At 43.9% G+C, this 21,792-nt stretch overlaps 1 protein-coding gene across 1 annotated transcript; it reads right to left on the bottom strand.

Annotated features, from left to right (window-relative positions):
• Positions 1-2,000: 2,000 nt before the first annotated feature.
• On the bottom strand, positions 2,001-10,249 carry LOC128878349 (class E basic helix-loop-helix protein 23). Its single transcript, XM_054126482.1, has 6 exons — positions 9,070-10,249; positions 8,720-8,929; positions 7,769-8,007; positions 6,723-6,946; positions 3,182-6,611; positions 2,001-2,179 (listed from the first exon to the last, which is right to left on the bottom strand). Exons 2-5 carry the CDS (start codon positions 8,855-8,857, stop codon positions 6,382-6,384), a joined length of 831 nt encoding a protein of 276 aa, XP_053982457.1. The 5' UTR covers positions 8,858-8,929; positions 9,070-10,249; the 3' UTR covers positions 2,001-2,179; positions 3,182-6,381.
• Between the last annotated feature and the right edge of the window lie 11,543 nt (positions 10,250-21,792).

Here is a 21,792-nt window from a genome sequence, read left to right as displayed (position 1 = left end):
ACTAGATGTTCACCGGTCGAATGCTCGGGGGATGATCGAATTAAAAACATTGGAAACGGTATTAGAAAGTTTTCCAGCGAGCGACCGTATTCGCAGGTGCGCCCGCCAAAGAATGAACACGATATCTCTGTATGATAACAACACATCTGGCTGCCATTACTGCGTATCCTCTTTTTAGCCTCTCCTCGGGTTTCTTATCCGATTTCGTAACGGGATTCACGCGAATTCCGTGCCCACTCTAATCGCGCGTGAAACGTGCATTCCGATATCTGCCTGACGAGGAACTATAGCAAGCAGCATGTGTGCGCTGATCTTTTCGACATTAAAAAGGATAGGTTGTGCGAAACACGAAGTTCGTTTGTTGTCTAGCTCTTGAGAAACAGTTCTTCCACGAGGATGTCTTGAAATTTTCTACTAGGCATAGCGACGCATGAATGTAAAATTAACACTCGAAAGCGTTGCATCGCTTGTTGTATGTGCTTTGAAAAAACTATTAACAGCGCGATTAGTCTCTCTAACGAATCGAAATCAGATTCTTACAACTATCAATTGACGAATACTAAAGTTACTCGAGCACGTGATTTACCCAATGACGAATCACGCCAAGGAGAAACGCAACAAATTTTTTCGAAGAAAATTATCGCTTTTGTAACGTATATATTTTTCGGCGCCATGATATCGATAACGAAGCGTCTCGTCGCCCGAGAGACATTAATTCCGGTTTCTGCGGTTGATAAGACAACAATGTTACGACCCAGAACGCAACCTTTACTCGTCGAGTCGCAATATTTTTTTAAATTCCGTCTTCGAAACTCAGATTCGCGCCTGCACTATCGCCCTTTGCGCGAGAACAAAGGCTCGATAAGGGAATCGAAAGCTGACCTTTGACCTGGCCACGATTTTAGAACAATTTTTCGGTCCGTGCAGTATATCATACATGTTCTGCGACGGAAATTAAAATTAATCTTGCAACCGATACTTGTGGAATTTCTCGAAGCTCGACATTGCGCATTCGTCAAAATTAATGCGCGAGTATGCTCGTCACGTGTTCGCTTAAGGCACGCTGTAATTATTCCGATATACACGTGCGTCTAACCAATTGCACTTAAGGTGTTTTTTATCGTAAATTACACGTGATTCCTAACCGATTGTCCGAAGTACACGTATACCCGAGATAAGCTCGCAACAAACGCGTCATCAGCGATTTCTCTCAAGACTTTGGCGCGTTGTTTTACAAAGTGTCGTAAAATGGAAACTCTAAATTTGTAATTCTTTTCTTGTATGAGATGTATGACGGTCTTACGAAGCACGATACTCTTGTCGATAGTCGAAAGAGGACGAATGGAAGACGAACGATTAATAATTAACAATAAAATAAAATTCTATTTCGAGTTGAACGAGTAAAGGTTGCTACGATAACTGTACAATAGAAGATACATCGAAACTAAATTGCTTCATTCGTTATCTATCGATCCAATAAAGTTCTGTCCACTTCTGTTCACGGTACGAAACGAACGCCTAAAAAGTTTGTTATTTACCTTACCAGACAGCGGTATACCGTTTCCTGTGCAGTTACTACCGAGAACGAGTGTTGTACGATTCACAGTCGATTCACCAGCGAAGATCACGAGATAGTAAATGAAACGTTTCTAAGTATTTCGATCTAAATTGACGTCAAATACAGGCTGGTCAATGGTTTGCTGCACCAGCGACTGCAATATTCGTACTGGTCGCTCGTCGTAACAGATATCTGTCTGTTTTGCTCGAATCGCGAGATTTCGCTCGACTGCTACGGTTACCAACCATACATATTTCGATATGATACAATTTTCATTTGTCGAAGTGTCGTAGCTTTTTTTTTTAAAATAACAAAATAAACAACTACACGATCCGATGTAGCCGATACCGAGATAACTTTATGTTTAGCATTTGTATTATATGTTGGAACTCTAATTAAATAGCTCTCAGCTGAATGTACATTGCAGAAGTGTTAACAATGTGATTCGACATTATATTATGCAAAATTACATCCCCAGCCCCCCTTCTGGTCATTCTACGTCGTCAAGTTGAAAAGAGTGCCTTGTATATTCTTTTCTCGTGATCGAGGGATATAGTAACACCTCAGAGATGAGAATAAATTCTCAATTTAGATAAGATTAGAAAATAAACTCGTGCATCCCTGAAATCAAAATTATGATTCGAATTATACAACGAAATATTTCACAATGGCCAAGTAAATATATTCCTATGTAACGAAGTCAATTTCCGAAGGTCTTATTCGTTATCTTTAGTTCGAATAAAACTTTCCATGATCCCGAATAACGTTTACGTTCATTCGAACGAATCTACCGCGTATCGTCCTTCCGACACGCATTTCCCGCATCGATATTTTTGGCAGTGAGCAAGAGCGGAGCGTCCTTCACGATGGAAAGCTTGAACGGGTAACGCACGTTTCCGTAGAATCCATTGATCGATAAATTAAAAAGCAAGAGGAACGGAACGGCAAAAGTTACAAAGCTCGATATAACCGGGAGTGCAGGTATCTTGCGTGCCAGGTATGTAGAAAGGACTACCAATAGCGAACCGTCCGTGTGTCTTACGGCCAATCGAGAGGTAAGGTTAGTTCTCCCACTCACGACACGGAAAATATTACTCCGATACGTACGGACGTACAACTTCTACTCCAAACTGCAACGAAGAAACGCCAGCCATCGAAGCTGTGCTTAATTTCGACGTTGTTGCAAACCGATTTAATTGTTTCTTTCTCGGTAAGGTTAACCGTCCCGTTTCGTATTATTTTCCTCGCGGACGAACAAACAAGGTTAAACAATGAACGTATTCGAAGATACATGGTCGCGACTGTGCAACGAAGACAAAGAGACTATGCGAGCTGTTGACGACTATGACATCATAACCTATCAACGAGAATCGTCCTAAAACATTCCGTGGCTCGCGGTAGTCGTTTTATCGTCCCGATCGACGGATTCTTACAAGCCGAGGAAAAAGAAAGTTCGTTACGTTCGGAGGTCTACTCGTTTGTCACGGCCTACTCCTTTACTCCGCGTTTTCTCACCTAACCGCAACCGATCTTTCCTTCGCGAACGAACGCGTCAGCAACGAAAATACGATCCGGCGGTCGTCGCAAAGTAGAGTAGAAAATCGTGCAACTTTGCGGACTTACCGGTTTCCAGTCGATCGTCACATCTCCAACTTGCCCCCAGTTACCAGCCGGTCAAGGCACGTCGTCGTCCTGGCACTGACGAACTCTTTCACGAAACGTTTAGCGAGAGGCACACAAGCACCGAGGAATCAAACGATCACACCATGGCGCGCAACAGCAGCAGCCTGCAGGCCATCTTGAAGCCACCGACGAGGCACGCACACAGTAAACCCCGTCGAAGCAGGCACACACGGCGTTGAGGTCCTCCCAGCAGGACGGAAGACGAGCGAGTGAATGCTCCGTCGAGCGGCGGCCATGATGGCGCCACTGGTCGAACCGTTCTTACTCGAACGAAATTCGTTACTTGAAACTCGAGACTGATCGAGTTAACGCGAACCTCGGACTAGCTACAACTCGCACATTCTTCGTTTACATTTCTGCAGATTTGTGCAAATGCTTCCGCATTTCACGACGTTAAAGTAACACGTCTTCTAATGGTGTCTTCGAGTACAATCGAATTGGTACTGCGTCGCGCGGTCGTCGAGATGGCGCCACCAATCGGTCGCGTGGCCTGTAAGTCGGATAACAATTATCTTTTTTTTTTTTCTTTTGTAATATATAATTACACTTGAAAGCTCAGGGACAAACAGTTCCGTCGTTTTACGAATTGAATTATAATACGTTCCCTTTGCACGAAGTATTAATGTCGGCGACGATACCGATCGACCGTTTCTTTTCGCCTGTTCGGCCAATCATGGCGGTAATACGAAATCGAATTTGCTCGACATTTCAAAGCTGGTCGATGAATTCTCGTCAAATAAGTCACGCGCTACCGATATCTTCGCGGCTGATTAAACCCAAAGTCGTCGGTTGAACATCGAGCTTGTGCCTTTCTTCGAACTAGACGATGAGCAAATTCATCGCGTAGATATCGGAATTTTTGCGTGATACGTCTATCGATAAAGGCCGGATGCTTGCAGTCTTCAAAACGTGCATATAATTTATTAGATTAGCTTGTTGGATGGAAAGTTATTATTTATTACTAAATAATAAGCCATCAAGAAGTTAAGATGATTACATTTAATTTCAAACAGTTTTTTTACCAAATATGAATGGTATTATTCTTGAGTAAATTCACGATGAGAAACAGATCAAGTTAATTTAACAATTGAATACTATACTCCTAAAGATTATTATTTCTTCCTATTATGGATTTACGGAGGAATAATACTATTCAAACTCTCCAAATCCAATTGCATTGTTCGCAGATTCTGAGAAAATTGATTGTATACCTGTTTTCAAGCCTACAAGGTTTACTTCCGATACCAAATGCAAGTAATCGTTCTATTCAAAAAGAAAATTCGATCAGCCGACGCGTTTCAATGTGTCATCACGAATTAAAATTGTATAGTACGATTGCCCTGAAAGACTACCGATCGTTGTACAAAGGAAAACTGATAATTCCACGAGTTATAAATAAGTACGATACATTCGTTTTAGATTTTCTCTCAGAGCACCCGTTCGATCCGTAACTTTCTTAAATAGATTTTATTCGAGCACTAAACAGTGATATCTACACTCTACAACAAACATTTTCGTCTGTTCTCGTCGTTAATAGTTATCCGCACGCTTTATTGTTATTTAACGACCGCAGCAATTAGAAATTCCATACAAATATTAATAGTCGTTATTGCTTGCCAACTGAACGGCGCCATTGTATAATTCCTACCACGTTATATCAATACCTGGCGAAAGACGATGACTTCAAGACCAAAGTTCGATAAATTGAATCGATCATTGATACATGAAACCTCTCGTCCTTCCTTAGGCCCTATTCTCACGAAAAAGACGGATAAATCCTCGGCACATCGTAGTAAAACTCTTAATAAACGTGTTATGTATATAAATAAGTTATACAATCGATGGCTCAATTCGAATTATTAAATATATATATATATAATCTATATATATATTATGTATATGAATATTTAAGATCTGTATGACTAGAATATATTATATATAATATCTCGACATGTATCACATGCTATATTGACTATCTCGTTACCGGACGGGATTTGGAAATTGTATTCCTCATCCTTTTACATTATTTCTCTCTCTGGCGGTTAGTGCTTATTTCATCTTTAAACAAAAAAAGAAAGAGATTATTTTAGATTTCTTCACAGCGATTGCTTTTTCTCGTCATTCGGCATCCTTCCACCAGAGACAGAAATATGCTGTCGCTTATTGCTGTGTTAGTAATTGTAGATCTTGAGTTTTTATTACTTCTTTCGTCGTTAATTTCTAATACTTTCATAAAACTTTCATCTTAGGAGCGTCAACCGTAATATTGACTTAATGTTTATCGAACTCGTTAGAGGACGCCCGCCATTGGAATAATACTTCGCTAATACTTTCGTGGTTCGTCAACGAGCAGCATTCGAAACTTACAAGCTAAACATTGTCGCACTAGTCTAGCGATTTACGTTAAGTCGATCGTTAGATCTTGGAAGATTAAACGTGTTACATTATAGCCAAGTACTCTCTGTGAAAAAGAAATCGTCGATGTTCGAAGTAATATTTTCTATCGTTCTCCCTTCACCACGCTGTACAGGATGTTCCATTCGGGACAGGTTGCCTCGATTTGGTCGTCGGTTAAATAAAATACGAGGCGATGCAAAGTTTCTGGAAAATACCTTGTCCATGCTATCGCAAAGAGTTAATCAGTTTGCTCATCCGATCGTAGGTATTCTCTCAATTGGATGCTAAAACGTATCCAAACGGTTAACGCTACTTTGAAAGTTGAATATTTTCGAAACTGGACAGTTCGTTAAAAAGAGCTAGTAGAACCATTTCCATCGTGACCATTTTAAAAATCGTCTACTTTCACAAACAATCCTTCTGACCCCTTAAAATAGCGACGATCCTAGGCTGGCCTGTTCCTAACGAGACACCCTGATCAGTAAAGAATCCTTTGATACTCTCGATGTCTCTACTATACTCCACTCAAGGCCGCCACCCCTGTCATACAAGTTATTCCATACTTCATCCCTTCTCCGTACATTTCAAACAGAAGAAGAAGCCAACAGGGCTAAAATTCAATAAAAACCGTACTCAACGTACAGAGGCAGTGGCTCCGAATCGAACACTTTCGTTCTACTAAAATTCCAACCCTATTCCTCTCAATTGATTGCTCCTTTCGATTCTACATCTTAGCGAAATCTTTAATTCGACTCCCCACTTGTCACAGCGCCGTCAGTCGGGGGTCCTCCAGCGGTGACACCCTGAGGATCGGTGGCAGGAAGCCCAGGCATGTCCTGGACGCCTTGGAACAACTTGCCTGGAAATCCGTGTAGGAGATCGTAGGAAACAGGCGTGGGTGGCAGAGCGGTGGTGTGAGCGTGGGGCGACTGAAGCACCGCTATCACTCGTCTCAGTTCCTCCAGAGCGTTTCCTGCGCGAGGCGTATAATTTGTCAACGTGTAATTGGGTAAGAACGGGTGAAATCTAGCAAGGTCGAAAGGTCTCACGGGAAGCGTGCTTTTCAGCACGTTTTGCGCGTTACCTTGCATGAGAATATAGTTCTTCGCCAGCAGAAGAGTGGCTATCTTGGACAGCTTTCTCACGGACGGACTGTGGGCGTAGGGAATGACAGATCGAAGCTCGTCGAGGGCATCGTTCAGGTCGTGCATCCTTCTGCGCTCTCTCGCGTTTATGTTCAGTCGCATGCTTTTACCTTGGCGCGTGCTCTTCGACTTTGGCGGGCAGTTCAGTCTGGACGCACTAGGTCTGCGATTTAAAACATTTCATTGCGATTTCGCGTGGTTTCGAGGTGTACATCCGATGGAGAACCGGATGATCCGCAATGGGAGCTCGGTTAATTGAGAAAATTTCAACCCTGTAGCTGGGTGCACTTCGAACAGGTGCAGCACGTTCGTCTATGCGACAGTAATGCAAACTAAGAATTGATCGAGTCTTGACAAGGTATACATATATATTGCTTTAGATTGAATTGTCGGATCTTTTCAAGAAATTTTAAACAGTGTTGTTGATGTTTACAATCTTTCAATTGGCAAGTTCTTTGAATTTTTGCAAATAAAATTGTGCCCGACTTCTCATAAAACAAAGAAAAATTCTATACAATGGACACATGTTACTGGCAAAGAGTAGAAAAAAATGTTTGGAAAATTGCTTCCTCGAACATTACACGAAGACGCACATGATATAAAAACATTGTACGAAGCCTGTCAAGGTTATAGTATCAAATATATTTTTACAAACGAGCTACTAATACCAACGGACAAGCGAGGTTTTTCCTCTCAAGACAAGACCAACCTTGATCTACTTGAATTTATTTTTACCTGGAAAAATTCCCCGATTCATTGGCAATATCCTCCTGGAAAAACAATATAGAAATTTGCAACGAGCATTACTATCTGCCACGCCGATGCATTTGCTGCACCGGTTCGAAGTTCGGTGACCGAGCGGAACGTCGCTTCCCGAGGTGAATTCGCGACCAACTTTCGTTTCCTGCGTATCCTTTCTCATTTAATCGAGCATCAGGTTCCGGAGGAGGATTAAAGCGGACTCATTGGGGAGACTTCCTGGTACCTTTCGTGGCCCGGTCTGTTCTCATCGGACAAAGCACTCGAAGAGGCGTGCGGTTGCGGTTGCTGCTGAAAATAGAATCCACCGAGACCGACGGCACCCAGAGGAGTCCTCCTACCAGGTGCACTCTGAGGGAGCTCCGATGAGTAGCCAGCTGGAGGAGCGGAAACGCTAGGGTGAGACGCTCCTGGCACCGAGTACATGGACTCCAACGACGCCGCAGATTGCGGTGGCAGAGGATGCTGTGGACGACAATTACGTTCGTTGCGTATATGAACGGAGCAAAATAATTATAACAATTAGGTAGAGTCGTTTCATTTCTTTGGTACGGTGTTTTATTGGTAGATGTAGAAATCAATTCTGTGCCTTTTTAAGAATGCGTATAGTTGTAAAACCAAATGTCGATGCAATTGGTGTCATAGTTAATTGAATGTGAAAGCAAAGAATGAATTTCTACATCTGACAGTGGTCAAACACACTTGCAGTCTGATAAACGAACAACGATAAGCATTCGTTGGCTACTGAACTTCGAGCATATAGCTAAATTGAAATGGCCACCAGGTCGAGACTTGGGTTTCTACATTCATTATGATCGGGTTAAGCTCGTGGAAGGTTGGTAATTTAATTCTGGTTGACCTATTCCCACGAGTACAAATTAATTTTTCTTCGCGTCTTTTCATTGATCTCGTCAACAAAGTATCAACTTCTCGTCATACAAAAAACAACCATGTACCCTTATGAAAATTCTTCATACTCCCGCTTCATCCCCTCTAAGCCGTTACGTGTCCCGTCATCACGTGGCGTGCGTCACGAAACATTTCAGTTCGAGCAACTAAAGTTCTCGAGGCCGAAACGACCGGTTTACTCGACATACCGATAATAACAATTGGATTCTCTGTTAACGACAAAAATGTAACTTTAATCATGTTAGTGTCTTTAATTACAGATACACACAGTGGCGCGATGCTCCCAGGCCCATGTGGGATGCGATGCCGAGCGCTGCCAGGATCCTTGCTGAAGATGCGCCTCGGGGAGTCCCTCTCTTCTGTCGTCGTCCTCCGTCGAGCTGCTCTCGCCGTCGTAGGATCTCATTTCCTCGAGGATTCCCGTGCGTAGATTTCAAATATATTCCTCCGCGCTCCCGCAGTCACTGCGAATCGGCCCCTTTCGACATAAGCGACCCCGTATGAGCATAGAAGCGTCCCGTGGCCGGTTCGTCATCGTTCACGCGTGACCAACGCCGCGGAAGAGCGAATGGCACCATCGACGACCATAATATAATCAATAGTAACCGCAACACTTACCGACAAATTTCTTTCCGTCGCCGGTCATGCACGGCGCAGGATCCCCCCCCGAGCGCACCGAGGATCAGCAATATTTTTTGCGCACCACCGCGTGACGTGTCATCCCTCCTGATAAGCCAGCTCCACGCAATCGGCACAGTTATCAGTGATTATCCAGCGTGACTCTTTCCCGAATCGATGGGTCTCGCCACCGATTTCGTCCGATGTATAGAAATCACTGTTTACGAGCGTGGACGACGCCGATTACAGCCATGTTACGTTTTCCTCGACCGATACGTCCCCCCGGGGGCTCCCCAGCCGTTCGTCGCGGGTTTCGTCGTTCCAGCGTCAGTTTCCTCGGGTGTTTTTTATTTGAGACTGTTCCATCGGCTCGCGGTCGTTGGTCAACGTTTATTTTTCCTCGTCACTGGAGTCGGTGCATTTGTACTTTAATGAAATTATCGCGCACAGACGGGACACCCTCGCGCGGAGCACGCACGCGTCTATTGTTTGCAGACGCCCTGCGCAGAGGGTGCATCGCCTGCGACCTCGTGCGTAGTTCCGGCGGTCTCCGACAGGACGAGTGAGCGTCGTCGAAGGGATGCTGGGCTGGACCAACGGCTGGCGAACCCTGGCGAACGTCCGGCCAAGTTCCAGGGGATGATGCATCTGCTTCTTACCATCTGGATAGGTCGATGCCCGGACGGAAGGGCTCCATGCGAGACGGGGTGCTTTTGCCCTTTCGACAGTCGGATGCTCCCCCAATTCTTTCTTCTTTTTTTTTTTTTTTTTGTCAGGGGTGGCTTTAATTTCGTGACATTGCGGCTGCACAATATTCCTCGGCTTTTGGTTGATACCGTGCAGCATTGTCTTCGCGAAACTGCGGGCCCAAAGGGACACGGATACGTTTTTTACATCCAGACACTCCGATCGAGGCTTTTATTTTATCCGAATATTTGTTTCAATTTTTCATTCGTCACGACGAACAATGACGCAAGTTCAAGTATGTACGTGTAACCATGACATATATAGTAGGGAGAGCGAGGCGAAAGGGCGAGGTTCGCTGAGTTTCCGTTTTGTAACCTGATGGTAACTACATTTTTACTTTCGCAACATTGCATGTAAAGGGTTGTCCGAAAGGGGTTTTAGTAATTTAATAAAATACTATTGAAATGGAATACGTGACCCGAGTACCTCAAACTTATTTCTAGAGCAACTCAATGATTGACAATTTTACCTCTAATTTTACCTTTAATGTTTAATTAATTTTATTGATAAATCAGTTTCTCTTTATACCTCTTCTTACTCAATCCTTCAGAGTAGACGCATCATCTCGCTGACTGTAAGCAGTTTCATAATGATCGCGAATTATTACAACGTAGTTAGTACGAATAACGCCAAAAAAGTTAATGCTCGACGTAATTAAGGGTTCGTGTTTCCGGGGAATTTGAGATGAAAGACGAGCTTTGCCACTGAATACAGTAACTTTTATCCCAAACATCTAACTTTCACGCCACGTAGGAGTATTCGAAAATTGATTACCTCGCTAAACCATAAAGTTATTGAATAAACGGTCCTCTAATTATTTCGAGCAATTGAATCCATTTAGCGGCTGTCTGACTGAAATAAAGATGCTTCGTGATTTGACACGGAACAATTGTTTAGCTCTAAATGAAAGTACGCACGATTAGAAATTAAACGTAGGACTTCGAGCGTCCACCGCGACCCTTAACACGTTGACTGCCGAACTAATAATCGCGAACATTTCTGCGAGCCTAAAATTTTCTTTCCATACAATCAGAAACGATATAATCGACCAATCGTTGTAGTATTTATTTCTACGACATTTTCGGCAGACAACGTGTTAACAAAGGGGACACAACAAGCGCGTGCGTGAATTCCGGGAAAGCGCGTCTCGAATTCCAGCAGCGAAATTCGGTAACGTCGGTTGGAGTAAGAACGTCGAAAGATGGAAAATAGGCGCGGAGATACGAAAGATTTCATAAATGGTCGAGGGGCGGAAAAGCTGGCCGTGAGAGGGATCGGCGGAGGCCCCCCCTCGCGTTCGCGAGTAATGTTTGCGGATCAATTTTGCGAACGGCGAACGATGCCTCGCGATGGAGAACGAAATAACGACGGATCGACGGCTGACACGTTTCAGGCGTGCGTTATACCTGACCGTGGGCATAATAACGCCGAAATCAAAACCGACTATGCCGCGCGCACGTCGGGGGCCATATTGTTCGCTACATCTGTCGTGTGCACGACGCAGGGGGTTGTCATTCGCAACGAACGCCGTTCGACGAAAACTCAGTATCGCTCGTGCGTTCGAGCCGCCTTTAACGCCGAGGATGGGAAGGGCGGGTGCACCGGGGAAGGGGTTTGGGGAACAATGGGGAATTTTTCGGCACGGCGAAAAAATATTTTTTCGCATTTTCGGTTTTAATTAATGCCCCGGGAAACGAGGTAAGCCCGTAGAATCGGCGCAACATTTTCGTCGTATTTTCGCGTGTTACGCCGGGTTCAACATTCACGTTAGATATAGCATCGGAAATCGATGAATCTTTCGGTCCTTTTTTTTTTTCACGTGTTCGGTCTCCTTGTTCGGGGAAATGTTTGGATAAGTTTTTCCCTTTTGGCTTGAAAAATCGGTTGAAATGAATGTTTGAAAGTAGTAGATGTGTATAGATTTATAATTATTAATGTGTATTTAAAATGCATACATATTTACTAATATATTTAATTTAGAACAGTTTCACAAATGTATCATTTTACGTAGATACGTGTACATACACATGTACGCCCGCATACACGCCCGTGTATTCCTATTTGCGGCTAAATAAATACAGAATCTTTCTAGGTCGAGTACCCTCCGTCGTAAACGATTCGTTCGACGCTGGGAGTCTCTCGAATTTCGGCCAGTCGGCAAGTGGTAGACGTCATTTATCATGCCGTGAGATTTCTAATAAGATTGCACTTTTCTCTGGTGAAACGTTTCTCCTCTTTCCGCTTTTTTTTTTTTTATTATATGTAAGATAAGCGTTACATATAATATCCAATGAAGTACTATGCTTACCACGCGATATTGTATATCATAAACAAATTTTAATGCGTTAAGTTTAGTTAACCGATCGCAAAATCATTCGACAAATTGATTCGAGATTTTAGCCGAGTGGTAATTAAAGTTCGACCCGATTGCCGTGGATTACGTTACGATCGGTGTACTCAGATCTAATAGCCATTGTTCCAGGCTGCAGCTAAAGCGTGATCTACACTTTAAATTAGAATCCTAAATTTACTGCTAACCGTAAGTTCGAACATGTTCTATCGGGGATTTCGATTTTACGTTAGCAATTTAATTGAAACTACCTAGAAAATTACGTTACCTGTACTAATAATATAAACCTACATATCGCGATAACTTCTCTCGATTCATAATCAGATATACTCTCCCCCTTTCTCGTCTTTCATATAATCCGTGTATCTATTCCAAGTATAATAAATGAACAGCGTTACACGAAAGATGCCTGTCTAAACCATCCGAGATAATCCTTCGTACGTTTCGCTGTACGTACAAGGGATTAAATCGCAGACTTTTCCTCGTCGATACGAAACAAATTAAATCGAGTCTGGCTTCCCAAAAAAAAAAAAATAAAAAAAAATAAAAAAAAAGGTACACAAACCCAACGTCCCCGGTCGTCGTCTATTATTCGCAGCACAATTTCGCCGCGTCTCGAGCGATACACGCGCGAGATTATATCCCCTGTTGAGGTGCCAAAGGAAAACCCGTCGCGTCGGGAAGAACCGAGGAAGGATTCCATCCGCCCACCCGGGCTGCGGGGTTGGTAAAACGAGCTTTCGCATCGCGACTTCGCGTAGAAACGTCGGAGGCTGCGAACCTACCAGCGTCCTCGTCGAAATCCAACGTGCAGCGAGAGGACACACCGGGAGAAACCGGGTGGTTCGTTTAACACCTATAGATCGACCTGGTGAGGACAGAGGAGTTGGACGGGGCGAGGAACGCGCGGGTTGCGAGGGAGTCGGCATCGGGGGGTGGTTTTCGGTGCGAGGGGCTGGTCCGACCGATGGAAAGTCCTGAGGGATGAGGGAGGAGGTTGCCAAGGCAACGCTCTGCCAGCCTCGGCTTACTTTAGCTCCGCTCGTGCACTCGGATCAATACAGCATCACCGTGAGTTCCTGGACCAAACACACCCCCTCGACACCCGGCCACCCCCACCAGCCACCCCCTTTACCTCCCTTCGTCCCTGTTTCTGTTCTCGTCCTCCTCTGGCGAACGTTTCTCGCGACCCCTCCGACGGTCCGTCTCCCTTCCTCCTGGCACGTTTCTCGATTACCCTCCGGCTCTTCTCCTCTTTGTTTCGCCGTCTAGCTGGTCCTCGTCCCGCTCGTCTCTGCTCCTTTCACTCTTTCTTTTCTCCTTTATCCCGTGAATATACACGCGCTCTCTCCCTTTCTAGGGCCGAGGGGGTTGCGACTCGTCCCGTCTCGCTCGCACCCTCGTACCACCCCGCGGCTCTGTCCGGCCGTGGGGTGGCTCTCTCGGTACAGCGATCGCAAAAATTATCGCGCCCGTTTTCGCTGGGTCATCCTCGAAAACAATCGTCCACCGCGCCGTTTGGTTAATTTACGGATTTAATGACCGGGAGAAGAAGCTTCCAGTTTTTAATTGGCACCAACGAATCGGACGCTGTTCTTTTTCTGGTGGACGCCGTTTTACCTTTCGAACACTTCGATCTCGACATTTTTGGGGTGTGTCGACGAGGGACCTTTCGCGTAATTTCTGGTTCTATTTCGAATATTACGCGACGCTTGTCTCGATTATATCGAGGAAGAGTTTCAAGCGACAAAGACATGCTCGTTCGGACTACGTGGGATTATCTTTCATACGTCTCCAGGTGTATTTCTATTCTCTTTGTGCAACGGTTAGTAGATGGGGACGTAATCGTCCCTCGCTGTGGTACGAAAATATCGGCGAAGTTAAATATTGATACAGTCAACGTCTATCTATTATAAATGGTATGCGTTGTTACTAATAACCGTGTAATTTTAAGAATGCATGCGATCGAATTAAGTGGCTCGGTAAATGTAAACTGTTCCATCGTCGATTTTACATTTTACCAACAGCAAGGTTATTTTATTCCGAACGTTCTCGAGATGCTCGCAAATTTTGAAATTGTACTCTCGTGTGTAGGGATGCGAAAGGAATTCAGGAATTCTCGAACCCTAAAAATAAAAAAATCCGGGGATAAAACGATCGCTGTTTTAATTGCCTGGTGAACGCGTGCCGAATCCATGTATTAGCAATTCATATTTGATAACGGAGCAAATACAGAATGTTTAATACGGTTTCAGTGCTCGGTACATTTTAATCTAGATTAAAAAATACGTAGCGCAGGGACTTTCCAACGAACGATTAAACACGTAATACTTTCGCTCCAAATTTTAAATGAACATTATAACTTTGTAAGAATACAATCTGTTCATAAATTTACAAAATCTACACATCTAGTACAATTTTCATTGCACATCTGACGTAAAATCGATACAGTTTGTAGGTACGATGTATAAGTGCACAACTTGTGCGATATCGTTGTGTATTATTCATAAGAAATTCACGAGTGCATTCTATATCAATTTCGTGTGCATTCATAAATCACCAATTTTGTCATTCATTCAATCTAACGAGCTTTTAATTTCGTTCAATTCCTTTACGAAATCAGATTACCATTAATAAACTTGCAATTATCGCAGTTATTTTCTCAAATCGGATAAAAGTAAAAACGTTAAACAAAAAGTGCTCTTGGGATTATCTGCAATAAAAGTTGCGAATCTATTATTATTAATTATATTATTATATTATTATCTTTCGATATGTTTATGTTGTATTAGCGAACATATTTTATTAATAGCTTTCTCTAATATAACATTAGTAATGACAAAAACTATAGAAATAACTAGATAATGTTAAAATTTCTTTTACCAAACTTGGATACTATTAATTTCTTCATTCTATCCGAATTAATCATCTCATTTATTTTCTAATATTTCACTATAAATGTGTTTGATATATTGAACATTCTTCTGGATGTCATCTGGAAAACATTTAATATTATTAAATGTTGTTAAATACACATCCAATATAGAATTTAGAAATAAAAGTTGTATAGCGATAATTCACTGTGTACATTAATTGTTCATTGAAAATAGTAAGTGCCCACATATTTATGAGCGACGGTGTATACGGACCAATGAACGCGTTGAAATATCCTTCGTTAATATTAAACGCAAAATTGATTTCCTTTTCCGGATTGAGTCCAGCTACCAGAAATACATTAATCAATCCTCGCAGCATCTCTTTCGACAGTTGTGGAATATTAGCGCAGCTATTCGAACGGTAGGGAGAGTATTCTTTTCGAGCAGCTGGCACGGGGACGGGTCGATGCCGTTTCACGAGGAACTCGAGGCCGAATTTGGGCATATACCATCGACACCCAACGATCATCCATCCCACGGCGGCCGTCGACAGTCTTCCCAATCGTCTCGGGGAATATCTTTCCCCTTAACGTTCCTCGACGCGGTAAACGTCGACGCGCATAAATCGTTGCCATCGCGGTCGCCAGAAACCCGTGGCGATGATTCTCGAATTTTGGAACCGTCTCGCACACCTTCGTTACGAATTAACCTCGTCACCGTGGCGATAAATTGAACATCTCCCTAACCACATTCATCAAACGCAAAGACGTGACCCTGTGCAGTTTCGCACGCCAGTTCCAGCGTTCGCTGATTTTTATTTGATCCCTTCGTTAGATCGTAAAGGGTGTGAATTATTAAAGGGTATCTTTTAATGGTTTTAGTAAGGAGACGCAAAACGAACGTTCTGGTAATTACGATCATCGAACGCAAGACTCGTGTTTCGTACACAATAAAATTCAGAATATATTAACATGTACGTGTAAAATATAAACGTATTTATAAATGTGACGAAATGAGATATTCGCACACAACGAAATATATGTATAAAACATGAATCTTTGCGTTCGATAAACGCGGTGTGCATATAAAATTGTTAAATAAAGAATCAAGCGTTCCGCGTACCAAGTCCACATACTTTCCACGTTAGCATACGTCACGAACGCATAGTGCTTTCATGGTCTAATTATAATAAATTCTTGCGCAGACCGCCAAACACTCAGCAAAGCCTGCCTCGGGTGCGAACTCGGTTTCTCTCGTGATCTAGAGGGTTGCCTCGGATTTAGCCGCCATTTTCCGCACTTAATGTCACGATATAATGTCCACTTTTCATCTCCTACCACGAATCTGGTACAAAGTGGTTCGTGCCTTGGACAGGACAGTAAAGAAGAGCACGTGCTATCTCTTCCGTGGAGATTTCCTCTCTGGAAAATTCATACGCTGCGCGTCCATCCCTATTCGCACACCTTGCCGAATTTTCTTTCCTAACCATGGGAAGGTGGAACGGTTCGATCGAGTTTCCGAGCCAGTATCCGAGAACGTAACGGTTGGAATTTGGCCAATCGCGGCCCTCGCTACGTCTTCATCCAATTTTTTCGTCTGCGCGTCACTTTTAGTACCGACCCGATATAATTGCTGGAAATACTCGACCGACTTTTGCTGGATAATAATTAAACACGATCAAGGAAAAGGAAAGGGAACAACCGGTGTTAACGATCTATTAATGTGTTGCCACATATTGTTTGAAATTTATTTAACGATATCATTGCGTCGTAACGGGGTATATATTATCGATCATTCTACATTTGTATTTTACACTTATTATTTTTTATATGCATACTACATGTCTGCAATTATTAAACGTTCTTCGTACAAGGTCGACCTATGCATAATAGATCTTCTTATACGTAATAGTCTAAAAATCTAAGATTTAGTTACATCTGAATATTCATTAAAAATTCAAAGTAACTCCTGGCGGCTCCCAACACCGGCAAAACTTCTCTTTAAAGACCTTAAAACGTTCCCAAATGAAAACAGCGGCTAGCAAGCAATTTTCCAATTGTACACGGTTGTTCGAAATTCTGTAAATCCCTGTCAGCTACCGTTTCGTCAGTGCGAGGGATCGGGAGAGGCGTTCCATCTTGCTCGCGGACGAATTAAAAGGCGAACAATGGCGAACCGGGAAGGAAAACCGCGGCGATTCGCGAAACTCCCGCCGCAATTTTATTTCTCACTCGAGCCGCGAACGGACAGGCTCCACGGCGGGCGGGGGGGTGGGGGGTGGGGGGTGGTTGAGTTTCGAACTTAATTAAAGTGACGTCACCGGTGAATGGAAACAAGAGGGGCAGGGGTGTGCGGGTGCGGTAACGAGACAGCCGGAAGAGGGTCGATTTTCACTTTCTTCCGTCCGACGATTTCGCGGGCGTTCTTACCTCGTTTCCTGAAATTAATTACGGAAGAATCTCGAGGTATTTCGCGCCGAACACGCGGGAGATCGACGATTTCCACGACGCGACCGCGACAGGCGATGGCGCAAATACGCGAGAGTAATTAAAACGACGATGAATGGGGAAGGAGAGAAGGAAAAAAGAATGAAGAAGAAGAAGTGGAACGATAGGAGACGAGGACGCGGAGAGCTGGCCATCGTGCAGCGAGAAAAGATCATCGCGAACGTGGAGCGGCTTAATTGATGACTCCATGCCGAAGCTGTCCCCTCCAACCCCCACGCTCTTCGTCGCGCAAGCCCCACTTTCCCACGGAAACTTAGACGAGATCATAACTGCGCGAAGTCGGTGTACTAAGCTGCACCCTTAGCAGGAAAACGGAGAATACGCAGGTTTCGATTAAATCGTCTCTTCGACTAAGTTTATTTTTGTTCGGAAAAGTGTATAGATCGATACGTCAATTTCGTTCAACCATGTTACGAATTTTGTTTAATTTGCTTATCTAAAGTACGGCCGTGGGATTGTTTCTAAACACGAATTCATCGTACGAGAGTTAGCAACTTACGAAAACCAGCTCGACTGTACTCGAGTACTAATGAATGCGAGAGGTAATGAGCAGTCGTGTACAAGGTGCCTCGCGAGTCTTCATCTTGAGAAGTAATTGCATTTTTCGAAGCAATAGAAATATTATTCCATCCCTCTACATCTCTTATCAAGAGGATCGTTCCTCGTCTCTAAGCTTCAAAAACCCCTAATATTAATACACTCCAATAATTTCCGATGTATCGTATTTTAACCCAGGCACGAATTTTTTTTCTTTATATTGGTCATTTTTAATAAAAAAAAATCTTGTTCGCTATGGAAATCACCCAATTCGTAAGTGAACTCGCATACATAAGATAACAAAGTTTCTTCATATTTCTTTGATATTTCAGGTATTTTGTTGCCGAAGTATCGCAAATAGACAAATGTTTTTACCCACAGAAAAAAAAATCGAGCGAACGAGCAGACCGTGCAACAAGGACCTGCAGGACCTATCCATCCGTTAGGGAATCCTTCGCTCAACTGTCTGGCTACTCGGCTGAAAGGAAACGGTGCACCGCTAGACATAAATCACATGCGACGTAAAACGTCTAATGGAACTTTTTCCAATAATTCATGCAATTACTCATGGAATCGAAGTAAAACTGTCCAGGGAATTCTGCATCGAGCAAAACAAGAAATTACCGAACAACGTTAACGGTTTACCATCCTGGAGCCCTCTCAGAATTTTCGTCAACCCCAGTTGTAATCTATCAGCGACGTATATAATCGCTTTTTAGTCATTTCGATCAGTTTTTGTTCCCGCAACTTTTCCCGATTAATCTCGTGTCTTTCCTCGAAGCGATCGGATAACACGAACATCAATGGCCGATTAAATCGCATACTCGAGGAGGTGCTTGATCGCGAGCAACGATCACCCCCTCTGCCCCCTGGGTACACAGAACAGATCGTGGAGGGTTGGGAAAAGGATAAACTTCCGCGGTGGTAACCGACAGACCTTCTCCGCGAGTTTGCCATGGAAAACACAAGGAGACACCCTCTCCATCATTTCGCTCGTAAATTCAACGGGATAAGGGGGTGAAAGAGGACTCGCTCGCTCCGGGTGCCAAAAAAGAACTTCTCGCTCGGCTCGAAGATTAACGAAGAGGAGGAAGATTAACTGACGCCCCCACCGCTCCGTCTCTTCGTCCTTTTCTTGCCCGCGTCTCGAGGATCGTGTCATCGGGAGAAATAATGGCGCCGGGCACTAGGGATCAAAGGCTAATCGGAATTCCTTGTATTGTTCCGATTCCGTCCGGGGTGTTTCGGACGAGGAAGAAGAGGAATGGATGGGAAAACTGATGGGAAACAACGGAGGAACGAAAATTGGAAGAATAGGTAACTACAGCTCGTTTCATAATTCCAGCTTCCATTCTATGGTCGAACACAGCGAAGGCTTCAGGTGCTCATGGCCCAGTTAGGCGATTTTGCCCCAAGTTACGTCCTTGTACATGCATTTAACAAGCAACCATAAATCGAGCTAGCTTCTTTTCTTGAATTAATTTTTTGTTAAGGGGTAATTAAGGAGCTGTTTAAATTTAATGTTATATTTTATATACTTTCTGTCCCGACAGAGTTTATTTAATTTGTACTTATAATTGCATGCTTATATGCATGCATTATGTTTTAATTAAAACAATATAGTGCGACAGCCATCTATGCACGCATCTCGGTGCAATTGGGAATTGATACGCCAATGGGTTGATCACGTCGCTAATGATAGGACTAATACGATTAGATATCGATGATACTCGAGCAACTAGATACCGAATTACTCTGCAGGCAGCATCGAAGGATATCGAAATTTCGAGTATTCGAATACCTCCTTGATTAATACCAATGTCGTACAAGACTATATAGTTTTCAAGACTGTTCATAACTGTAACAACGAATGTTGTCCAATGAATGTTGGATACAAATATTTTTGCATAAACGTCAAGCGACGTGCCGTTGTTATCTAGTTCTTGCGGTGTCTAATTTTGCTCGATGCCGCGCAAATAATTTAACGACCGCTATCTATAACACGATTTCGGTACCATTTCTATCGTCGGCTGGAAATTATAAAATCACGCACACGCGACAACAGTCGACAACCGCTGGTATCGATGTCATCGATTCGGTATTATTCTCGTCACAACCTGAAATAGTACAATCACACATTCGTGATAGCGTCCCATAACGGCTGACTGGCGAAATCACATATACGCGACATCAGCCACCAAAGCGTTACTTTCACTGGGTTTGTTCGAATCCTGAAATACGCTTACAGTATAACTATAGCCTTGGAGTTAGGCTATAGTAGGTTGTCGGGGATCGTCCTTTGTGGGACAGAGAAAATTTTATTTTAACGATGAAAGAATTTCGTGATTTTTTGTGTAAATCGCTCGCGAGATGTAAAACAAATCGGAGGGCGATACATTCCTGCTACATAGAATTCCATAACCTCCTCTCATAAGAATAACAGAATCCCACAAAAGATTATTAAATCTTGACCGATACCATCATCATCCCTCCACCCTCGCTTAACGACATCCTAAAAGGTAAAAATTCCCGCCGATCCTCGATGAAACCTCGCCAAACCGCGTTCCCGTTTACCCCCGGCGAAGCCACCCCCTCGCGGAAAAGAGGAACCCCCGGATTCCTTTTCCCCCCGAACCAATTCTTCGTTCCCGTCGATGGCCGGCCGGTGTGTCATTTTTTCTGGCCCTTTTTACAAGGCCCGCGTCGTTTTTCCTTCCGCCGCGTAAAAGCGGCGAGAAGTGTCGAAAATAAAAACGAAAGAAGTCCGAGAGGGGGACAAGGAAGCGAGAGGGGGGGAGGTTGGGCAACACGGTGGCCGTTCGCGGACGGAACGAGGACAAAAGCGACGGACGGAAAGGGACAAGACACGTAGGGTGGGAAACGTGGTGGATGGCGGAGAAGGAGGAGGAACGGGTACAAATGAAATTTAATAAAATTTCAAGCCCGCTGGTCGGACCGTACACAGAGAGTTGCCGGGTCCGTTGGCGGTCACCATGGAGACGCAGCTTCCCGCTCCCAGTGACGTCACTGCTCCATCGATCTGCAACCCCTCTATGGTTATCGCCACCAGTGTAGTCGGCACCCACCACCACCACCACCGCCACCACCGCCAACCATCCCCGATACCATCACCAACACCGAGCAACGCCAATCTCCTCCACGGGCACGTCCCATCCGTGAGCCGGGCTCTTTGCACTCTTCTCCTGCGACGTCCACATTGCCGTGGCTCTCGTGATCGCACGTGGATGAGGGTGTACGCACAGACCCGCGACGTGCACATAGTCGCGAATATCAGTGGCGTAACTCGCCCTTTCTGGGCCCCATTTTAATATAAAACTGCAACCCAGAGTGCTCTTCACTTCGTCATACTTTTACTACCCCCTACAAACATTCTGTGGTAAATATCAAACACAGAGAAGTCCCGCGATGGTTGTACCAAGATTGTTTCGATTTTACCGAATAAGATTTCTAATTAATAAATGAAGTTTCGGACACGAGCTTTCCTCTTGCCCCGAACACCTTGAAACTCGAGTATCTCGAAAAGCGGGCCTCTTACAGGGACCTGCTTCTTACAAATTCTCCTTTGTAATTTGCACGATATCGAACGTAGAGATGATCTACAATGATCCTATCAAAAATATCTCGTCCAAAAACCCTCTTTAACTCAGCGTACGCGTCTTTGCGAGGCCTGTCGCGTTCTCTTCGG

This window comes from Hylaeus volcanicus, chromosome 6, assembly GCF_026283585.1.
Source record: "Hylaeus volcanicus isolate JK05 chromosome 6, UHH_iyHylVolc1.0_haploid, whole genome shotgun sequence".
Lineage (NCBI taxonomy): Eukaryota > Metazoa > Arthropoda > Insecta > Hymenoptera > Colletidae > Hylaeus > Hylaeus volcanicus.
The sequence above is the reverse complement of the archived record's forward strand: the minus strand, read 5'-3'. Positions and strand labels throughout refer to the sequence as shown.